This window comes from Syngnathus scovelli, chromosome 9 (genome assembly GCF_024217435.2).
Source record: "Syngnathus scovelli strain Florida chromosome 9, RoL_Ssco_1.2, whole genome shotgun sequence".
NCBI classification, from domain to species: Eukaryota; Metazoa; Chordata; class Actinopteri; order Syngnathiformes; family Syngnathidae; genus Syngnathus; species Syngnathus scovelli.
The window spans coordinates 16320338-16329969 of record NC_090855.1 but is presented as its reverse complement, the minus strand read 5'-3'; the positions used below and the strand labels follow the sequence as shown (position 1 = coordinate 16329969).

The following is a 9632-nucleotide window of genomic DNA, read 5'->3' as shown; positions in this document are numbered from 1 at the left end:
AAAAGAAATCATTGCTTTTGGGGAAAAAAACATGACTTTTTGGAAAATAAAACGAAAATAAGTGTGTTAGGAGAGGACGTCAAAAAAGCTCAGCTGGCCTGCTTATTCCCTGTGATTCAAAAATAACGTTTTTTTTTTTTCTTTGCTGAAAGGTTTGACTGAGCGGCACTCGAGAGCGGCTTGTCACGCGTTCAAAGGAAAGGCAACTAAATATTTAACTTAGAACATGTTGGACTCACTGTCAAGAGACGCGAGGCGTGGCGTTATTGATGCAATACTGTTATGTCCTCTTGAGGGCATAAGCCTATCAGAAATCCGACGACCGGCCACCCTAGCTTTGACGAAGAAGACCAACGCATACGTCATCCATCTCGTGCCCAATCGGGGGTGAGTACGCGGACGGAGCACCGCCCTCCAGAGAAACCGCCATCGGAAAAGAAACGGACGGGAAAAGGCGGAAAGTGCAGGAGTTGTGAGACGCGACACGGAACCTCGGTCAGGTAAGCAAACTTTGCTTCGACCTCTTGGTCGCAGACGTCATTCATAGACGTCATAACGTCCTTCGAAGGCTCCCAAGTGTCACTTTGAACGGCGTGCCAACTTGGAACTTGGTTGAATTGCGGCCGGCGAGCGAAGCTAACCTGTTAGCAGCCAGCCTAACGACACCAAACAGCACACGACGGCCGGACAAGTCAACGTCACAACACTTCAGTCCAATGGTAAATGAAAAGACACATTAATGACGTCAGCGGCGACAAGGGCAGGTGTCAAAACAAGTGTCAGATCAGAAACGTTTGTTTGTTTGACTGTCCGCCTAACATCAAATGAGATCAAATAAGCGATTTTGTTTGACAGTGCTGAGCAAAGACTTTTTGACGCCACGCGCGTGTTGAAACCCCAAATTCCTCTTCCTTCCGCTGCCGTTTTGGATGTTGGCGCCATCTGCCGTCACGTGACATTGCCATCATAGCCGTCCTATCATTTCGCAGGGGGAAAGGAGTCGCAGGTTGAACATGTCGTCACGTGTGATAACGTGCATGCAGGACTCAGCAAAAGTTGGCAAATTTCAAGCTGGAGTTAAATTGAAATTTCAGGGGGAGCCTAAAATTAACTCAGCTTTGCAGCTTCGGAATGCTGAATGTTTTTGCATAACTTGCTGTTCGGCAACAAGCAGCTCGGTGGAAAAAGTCACATTTTCATATCACGAATGCAACAATTGATGAGCGCTACTCGGATGGCCTGCCGACAGGAAGGAAGCGGCCATGGAGCTTCGGCTCAGGCTGTAACCAGACGTTATTTGGATCGCGCCGCTATTAACTGTTGCGACTGAAATCGGAGGATTCAGACAGTTTGAACCTCAATGTGTCGAAACGCTGTTCTGATTGTTGCACCTGCCACTTGACAGGTGGCAACAGAGACACTGGAAAGGATAGCAACTTTAAAAGTCAACAAATGGACATGTAAATTCAAAAGTTTGCAGACGGGCAAATAAAGTTGGCCTGTCAAATGTCATTTAGCTTTAACCTAAAAGTTGACCCGAAAATCTAACATCCAGAACATTTTAGGAGTGCCGACGTGTGTGCGTGCGCCCACCCGCAGGTATGAGTAACGTGGCGGCGGAAGTGTCGCTGGGAACAGTGGGCGAGTGCCCAGAGTCACTGCAGGAAGACAAGAAGTCGACGGTCGCGGAAAAATCAGAGGCTGGAGAAGACGGGTCTCCCATGTGGGCGGGGCAATGTGAGCCGCCTTGGCCACCCGCCGCTGAGGTTGCCGTGGCGGGAAAACGCGCCAAGAAGAGTGTGGCGCGGCTGGACTTACAGGCACCCAAACACAAAGAGCTGAAGATCACGCAAGGTACGTTACGTGAGTTAGTCGGGTACCCGAGCCACTTGGGTATGGCATCGACCCAGAGGCCGACATCATGCTGTGCGCTTGGCCGGAAGACGGGACCAAGATTGGTCCCCAGTTATCCATCTATCTTCTTTCGCTTATCCGTGGTTGGATTGCGGGGGCAGCAGCTTTAAAGTTAAAGTCCCAATGATCATCGTCACACACACACATCTGGGTGTGGTAAAATTTGTCCACTGCATTTAACCCATCCCCATGTGATTTTGATCCATCCCCTGGGGGAGAGGGGAGCAGTGAGCAGCAGCGGTGCCGCGCTCGGGAATCATTTGGTGATCTAACCCCCCAATTCCAACCCTTAATGCTGTGTGCCAAGCAGGGAGGCAATGGGTCCCATTTTTTATAGTCTTTGGTATGATCCGGCCGGGGTTTGAACCCACAACCTTCCAGTCTCAGGGTGGACACTCTACTACTAGGCCACTGAGCTGGTTAGGAGGGACTCCCAGACTTCCCTCTCCCCAGCCACTTCATCCAGCTCATCCCAGGAGATCCCAAGGCGTTCCCAGGCCAGCTGAGAGACATAGTCTCTCCAGCGCGTCCTGGGTTGTCCCCGGGGTCTCCTACCGGTGGGACATACCCGAAACACCTCCCCAGGTTGGCGTCCAGAATGAATTCCTGAGATGCCTGAGCCACCTCATCTGGCTCCTCTCAACATGGAGTAGCGACTCTACTCTGAGTCGCTCCCAGTTGACCGAGCTTCTCACCCTATCTCTAAGGGAGAGCCCGGACACCCTGCGGAGGAAACTCATTTCAGCCACTTGTATCCGGGATCTCGTTCTTTCGACCCATAGCTCATGTCCATAGGTGAGGGTAGGAGCCTAAATCGACCCGTAAATTGAGAGCTTTGCCTTTTGGCTCAGCTCTCCCTTCACCGCGACAGACTGGTACAGAGTACGCATTACTGCTGACGCTGCACCGATCCGCCTGTCGATCTCGCGCTCCATCCTCCCCTCACTAGTGAACAAGACCCCAAGATACTTGAACTCCTTCACTTGGGGCAGGATCTCATCCCCGATCCGGAGAGGGCATTCCACCCTTTTCCGACCATGGACTCGGATTTGGAGGTGCCGACCCTCATCCCGACCGCTTTACACTCTGCTGCGAACTGCTCCAGTGAGAGCTGGAGATCACGGCCCGAAGAAGCCAACAGCACCATGTCATCTGCAAAAAGCAGAGACGCGATGCTGAGGTCCCCAAACCGGACCCCCTCAACGCCTCGGCTGCACCTAGAAATTCTGTCCATAAAAGTTATAAACAGAATCGGTGACAAAGGGCAGCCTTGGCGGAGTCCAACCCTCACTGGGAACGAATCCAACTTACTGCCGGAAATGTGGACCAAACTCTGGCATTGGTGATACAGGGACCAAATCGCCCTTATCAGTTGGCCCGGCACCCCGTACTCCCAAAGCACCCTCCACAGAACCTCCCGAGGGACACGGTCAAACGCCTTCTCCAAGTCCACAAAACACATGTGGACTGGTTGGGCGAACTCCCATGCACCCTCGAGGATTCTGCCGAGGGTGGAGAGCTGGTCCACTGTTCCACGGCCAGGACAAAAGCCACACTGCTCCTCCTGAATCCGAGGTTCAACCTCCCGACGGACCCTCCTCTCCAGCACCCCTGAATAGACCTTACCAGGGGGGCTGAGGAGTGTGATTCCCCTGTAATTGGAACACACCCTCCGGTCCCCCTTCTTAAAGAAGGTAACCATCACCCCAGTCTGCCAATTCAGAGGCACTGTCCCCGATGTCCACGCAATGTTGTAGAGGCGTGTCAGCCATGACAGCCCCACAACATCTAGAGCCTTTAAGAACTCTGGACAAATCTCATCCACCCCCGGGGCCTTGCCATCGAGGAGTTTTTTAACTACCTCAGTGACTTCGACCCCAGAGATTGGAGAGTCCGCCTCAGAGTCTCCAGGCCCTGCTTCCACAATGGAAGGCGTGTAGGAGGAATTGAGGAGGTCTTCGAAGTATTCTCCCCACCGACTCACGACGTCCCGAGTTGAGGTCAGCAGCACGCCATCCCCACTTTAAACAGTGTTGACGTTGCACTGCTTCCCCCTCCTGAGACGCCAGATGGTGGACCAAAATTTCCTCGAAGCCTTACGGAAGTCATTCTCCATGGCCTCCCACGCCCGGGTTTTTGCCTCAGCAACCAACGAAGCCGCGTTACGCTTGGCCATCCGGTACCTGTCAGCTGCCTCCGGAGTCCCACAGGCCAAAACGGCCCGATAGGACTCCTTCTTCAGCTTGACGGTGTCCACCAGCGGGTTCGGGGATTGCCGCCACGACAGGCACCAACGACCTTACGGCCACAGCTCCGGTCGGCTGCCTCAACAATGGAGGCGCTGAACATGGTCCACTCTGACTCAATCTCCCCCGCCTCATCCGGGACATGGGAAAAGCTCTGCCGGAGGTGGGAGTTGAAGCTCTTCCTGACAGGGGATTCTGCCAGACGTTCCCAGCAGACCCTCACAGAGCGTTTAGGTCTGCCAGGTCGGACTGGCATCTTCCCCCACCATCGGAGCCAACCCACCACCAGGTGGTGATCAGTTGACAGCTCCGCCCCTCTCTTCGCCCGAGTGTTCAAAACATGCAGCCACAAATCCGATGACATGACTACAAAGTTGATCATCGAACTGCGGCCTAGGGTGTCCTGGTGCCAAGTGCACACATGGACACCCTTATGTTTGAACATGGTGTTCATTATAGAAAATCCGTGTCGAGCACAGAAGTCCAATAATAGAACACCGCTCAGGTTCAGATCGGGGGGGGGCGTTCCTCCCAATCACGCCCTTCTAGGTCTCACTGTCATTGCCCACGTGAGCATTGAAGTCACCCAGTAGAACAATGGAGTCCCCAGACGGAGCGCTCTCCAGCACTTCCTCCAGGGACCCCAAGAAGGTTGGGTAGCTGCCGTTTGGTGCATAGACACAAACAACAGTCAGGACCCATCCCCCCACCCGAAGGCGGAGGGAGGCTACCCTCTCGTTCACTGGGGTAAACCCCAATGTGCAGGCGCCCAGCCAGGGGGGCAATAAGTATACCCACACCTGCTCGACACCTCTCACCGTGGGCAACTCCAGAGTGGAAGAGAGTCCAGCCCCTCTCGAGAGGGCTTGTACCGGTACCCAAACCGTGTGTGGAGGCAAGTCCAACTATGTCTAGTCGGAACTTTTCTGCCTCGCACACCAGCCCGGGCTCCTTTCCAGCCAGAGAGGTGACATTCCATGTCCCAAGAGCCAGCTTCTGCAGCCGGGGACCGGACCGCCAAGGTCCCTGCCTTTGGCCGCCGCCCAGCTTACACTGCACCCGACCCCTTTGGCCCCTCCAACACGTGGTGAGCCCATGGGAAGGGGGACCCACGTTTCCTTTTCGGGCTGTGCCCGGCCGGGCCCCATGGGAGAAGGCCCGGCCACCAGACGCTCGCCTTCTAGACCCGCCTCCAGGCCCGGCTCCAGAGGGGGGCCCCGGTGACCCGCCTCCAGGCGAGGGAAAACGAAATCCATTTATGTTTTTCTTCATAAGTGGCTTGTGTGAGCCGTGCTTTGTCTGGCCCCTCACCTAGGACCCGTTTGCCTTGGGTGACCCTACCTGGGGCATGAAGCCCCAGACAACATGGCTCCTAGGATCATAGGAGCACGCAAACCCATCTACCACGATAAGGTGACGACTCACGGAGACCAAGATTGGTCTGTTTTGCGCAAATGGGATTGGAGTTTAAACACGGACGAAGAATAGCATCATTGCTAGTGATAGTCGGTGATTTGTTTATTCCACCGCCCCACGTAGATCCGCCACCTACCGTGTGTGCAGGAAGCGGCGACAAGCTGGGAAACATCCCGCGCACCAATTTCCAGATTGGCAAACTCAAGTCCGAAGACCTCAAGCCGCTGCATACCATTTTATTTGAGCGGCCAGGAAAGGTAAGAAGACGGCCGCCTTTTCAGATTGGCGGGTTCCTTTTCTTTTCTTTTTTTTTGTCATCAACACGTCACAATGTAAGGCAAAGCGAATGACATCCAAGCACACCTCCTTAAAGACTGTGATGCTTTGACAGATGGCTAGCATTAAGAAGAACCTGCGCCTCTTCAGCGGCTTCCCTTTCCCCGCCGGCAGCGACCAGTACCTCAAGAAGCGAGACAAACTGGTCAAGTAAGTACGGAGCAGGCGCATCCTCCCGGCCCGCTCTAACCGCGCCGCAATGCGATGCCTCGCCGCAGGAACGCACACTTCACCAAGGCCAAGCTCAAGCTGGTTTGTGGCATTCTGGACCTGGAGAAGAAAGGCACGCAGGTGGAACTGGTGGACAGGATCCTGACCTTCCTGCTGGAGCCCAAGAGCAGCGGAAAGGTCAGCCGCCGAGCGGGCGGTAGTGGGGCTCGGACCGTCGTCCATGGGTGAATCTAACGCGCTCCGAAAATTGGCAGCATATCGGTTGGACTTGCCCAAGTCGCGGTTCGGAACTCCCACCAAGAAGCTTGTCCGGAATTAGTCAGACGTTTGAGCTGGCAGGAGAACTCCTCAGACAAGAGAGCCACTCAAATGGCGAAGTGCGCCATTTGCCCGCTCGTGTCCTCAGCCACATTTAGTCCGCCGTGTCATGTGAGCTGTGCTTGTCGCCGCTTGTCAGCACTCATTCTCTCCTCCAACCTTTGTTGCAGCTTCCAGTGAAGAAGAAGAAGCGCTCCAAGAAGAAAGTGGCCACCGACGCGGCTGCCAAGAGCAAAAAGGCCGAGGGCGACCCCAAGACCAGGCGCGTATCGTCCTCCTCGTCCAGCCCCAAAAAGTCCAAAGGGTTGAGCAAGTCCAAAGCTATTGTCATGGACTCCAGCAGCGAGGACGACGACCAGGCGCCGGATGCTGAAGCTTCCGACACTGGAGACAAGTTGGCCTGTGAGGAGGAGGATGAGGTGAGTGATGAGTGACTGATGACTGATTCCCAATACAGACACACACACACACACACATGGACTCACTTGTCGGGTCCTTGGTGTTGTTCTTCTGGTTGGTTGAAGCCCCACACTCAAGCGTAGTGGCCGCTGCATCCACATCCTACGTTTCAGGAGCATCTTTTGCTCCTTGACCACTCCAAAACTGTTTGGATGCACTTTTTTTTAAACAGTGTTTGCATGCACTTCTTTTCATCAGACGATGCCCCGTCAGGTGACCGAGCTGGCACTGAAGAAGCGCTCCAGGACCCCCGCCAAGAAGACGCTCCCTCAGAGGAAGCGGGTCAAGAGGGACCTCTCAGACGCTGACTCGGACATCGACGAGGTTTTTAAAAAGAGAAAAAGGCTACCAGCTTATCCCTTTGCCTGTATGACTTCACTTCCTGTTTGTCAGGCCAAGAAGAATAGGCCTGCCGCCAAGACCAAGAAGGCAGACAGCAGTAGCAAGAACACCAACGCAGGTGAGAGACAGTCACGTCTGCCGGTTGACCCGGCTCACGGTCGCCTCCACGTCAACAGACGACACGTCAGACGAGGACGAGCCGCTCATCCGGATGATCAAGCGAGCGCCAAGCGACGACGAGCTGAAGGAGACGGTGCGCGCGCTCCTCAAGAAAGCTGACCTGGCCCAGATAACCATGAAGCAAATTTGCCAGAGGGTGCGTCGTACACCCCCACCCACCCCCACCCACCCCGCTCTCATTGCTTGCTCTCTTTCAGGTGTTTGACACCTATCCCGATCACGATCTGAGTGGCAGGAAGGACTTCATCAAACAGTTGGTCAAGTCGGTGAGTGCCGCGTGCGTCGCGCGAGCCCGTCTGGCACTAGAGACTTGGCCGTTAACTCACTCGTGCCTTTGCGTGCGCAGTTCATCACGTGAAGAACAAGAGTCGTTGTCCACGCGCCGTCAACCAGACAGGTCTTTCCTTTTTTTACCCTTTTTTTCTTTTTTTATGTCTTCAATAAACATTTTCAACAAAGCGCCCACTTTGGATATGGTTGAAGGATGCTTTTTTAAAAGTTCCCTTTTGAAAAAGTTCCACTTTCAATGCTGGGACAAACTCACCAGCGGGATAAGACATTACAGAATTAGAGTGATAAAAATATTTTTTTTAATGTGGAACCTGGATAAGACATTACAGAATTAGAGTGATAAAAATATTTTTTTTAATGTGGAACCTGTCTCTTATGGGGACAGTGTGTGTAGCATTTAGTGTCATATAGTGGTGATCTAGGAGAATACAACGATTTAAGTTCATTGATTTTATTATAAAGCTTACGTATCACGTCAATAAATTCTTATGTTTTACTCATTCAGTTATGGTCTATATAAAGTGGAACAGCAATACCTTTGTCTGAATTCCTCGTTTTGATAGCATCACAGGTCCCTCTTTTGTACTTGTTCGGCTCAGAGCAAGGCGTTTTGGTTCGCTCTTTAAATGCAAATGAGATAGGCCTCCCTTTCCGGTTGACATGTTAATGGCAGAAGACTTGCCCATACATGAATAACGCGTAACAAAACAATATTTATGAACACGTCTTGTAAACAAGCACTGCAGTCAAGTTAACCAAGTAAGCTAATGCTAGCGTTAGCAAGAACCTAACGAATGCATTTAACACATTATTGTGTTCCCTAAGAATAACCCAGCACCTGACACTTCTCTACAATCTTTGAGCCTCTGAGTACATAATAAAATGAATATAAAAGCAAAAATGTGGATTTTCCATGATAAGAAAACCGATGGACACTGAATATCGACCGAGATTTTTTATTGATTTTATTGAGGCCTAGAATCTATTTAAATCGAAAATTATTTAAATAATGAATTCTGATTGGTTTATGGAGGTGAACCTTTTCCCACAAAATAACAAAAGGTAACATAATAATTTCACACCGTTTTTGTAGATTTGTGAAGTGGATGTTTCTCAAGTTCGCAATATGGGACCTTGTTAAAAAATGTTCAGTCGGTACATGTTTTCGCAAAGCGTGGGGCTGTGGCGTTCAGTTGTAGTTCTTCAAACAGCCGCAGAGGACGACAGTATGTGCTTGGTGCCGATGAGCAGCAGTCAAGCGGCAGGAAGAAATGAAGAAGACAAGTGGTGAAAGTAAAGTGGGACAATTTCACGTCGAGCTCAAAAGCTGCTTTTGACGTTGTTTCGCCTTGGTCTAAGTTTTGTTCTGTTTTGTCAGCGGGCTTGCTACACCGCTGGACCACTTTGGAAAGTTCGATGTTCTTCCACCTCGTCTGACGTCACCACGGTGAGTGTCTAGCATCGCTGGTCTTGAATTCATCATTGTGGTACTTAGGAATTGTTGCACCGGCCTGCATTCAAGTGTATGCACGAGCAGAAAACTGATCATGTCTAGTCACGTACAAGTTTGAAGAGCTACAACGACAAAGTTCAAAAGTTTGCCACCTGTACTGCAGTGTTTGCTTATCTCGCGTGAAACAGGATATCCTTGACACTGTGTGCTCTCACCTACCTCGCCTTCGGCTCTTCTTTTTTATTTCTCCTTTTTTAAATCACTTCTCGTTTTTTCCTTTCATTACTCTTACCCACTACACCCTCGTGTTTTATTCAAAGCAAGTTTTCTTTACATTAAATGGATGGAGATATCAAATGTGCTTGAAATGGTGCTATGTATCATATTTGGTTCGGTGAACGTTTCCAATTGACTCCAGTTGGAATCCAAGTGTTGACTCTTATTCGTCCTGTACGTTCTTGAACCGCTTTCCGACAAAATTCAAGCTTTGACGTCACTGCTGTAAC

The 9632-nt window shown here is 51.6% G+C and overlaps 1 protein-coding gene across 7 annotated transcripts; it reads left to right on the top strand.

Annotated features, from left to right (window-relative positions):
- The first annotated feature begins 346 nt into the window (after positions 1-346).
- On the top strand, positions 347-7852 carry LOC125974877 (protein DEK). Of its 7 annotated transcripts, XM_049729785.1 has the most exons (13): positions 347-500; positions 569-719; positions 1600-1854; positions 5700-5833; positions 5968-6062; positions 6131-6260; positions 6572-6663; positions 6745-6820; positions 7059-7184; positions 7254-7320; positions 7379-7518; positions 7580-7648; positions 7729-7852. In XM_049729785.1, the coding sequence occupies exons 3-13, from the start codon at positions 1602-1604 to the stop codon at positions 7738-7740; spliced, it is 1194 nt and encodes a 397-aa protein (XP_049585742.1). In that variant the 5' UTR covers positions 347-500; positions 569-719; positions 1600-1601; the 3' UTR covers positions 7741-7852. The 7 variants fall into 7 exon arrangements, 5 of the variants coding, with proteins under 5 accessions (XP_049585742.1, XP_049585740.1, XP_049585741.1 ...); XR_007483747.1 differs by having other exon boundaries at positions 6572-6820; positions 7254-7316; positions 7379-7455; XM_049729783.1 differs by having other exon boundaries at positions 5724-5833; positions 6572-6820.
- The last annotated feature ends 1780 nt before the right edge of the window (positions 7853-9632 follow it).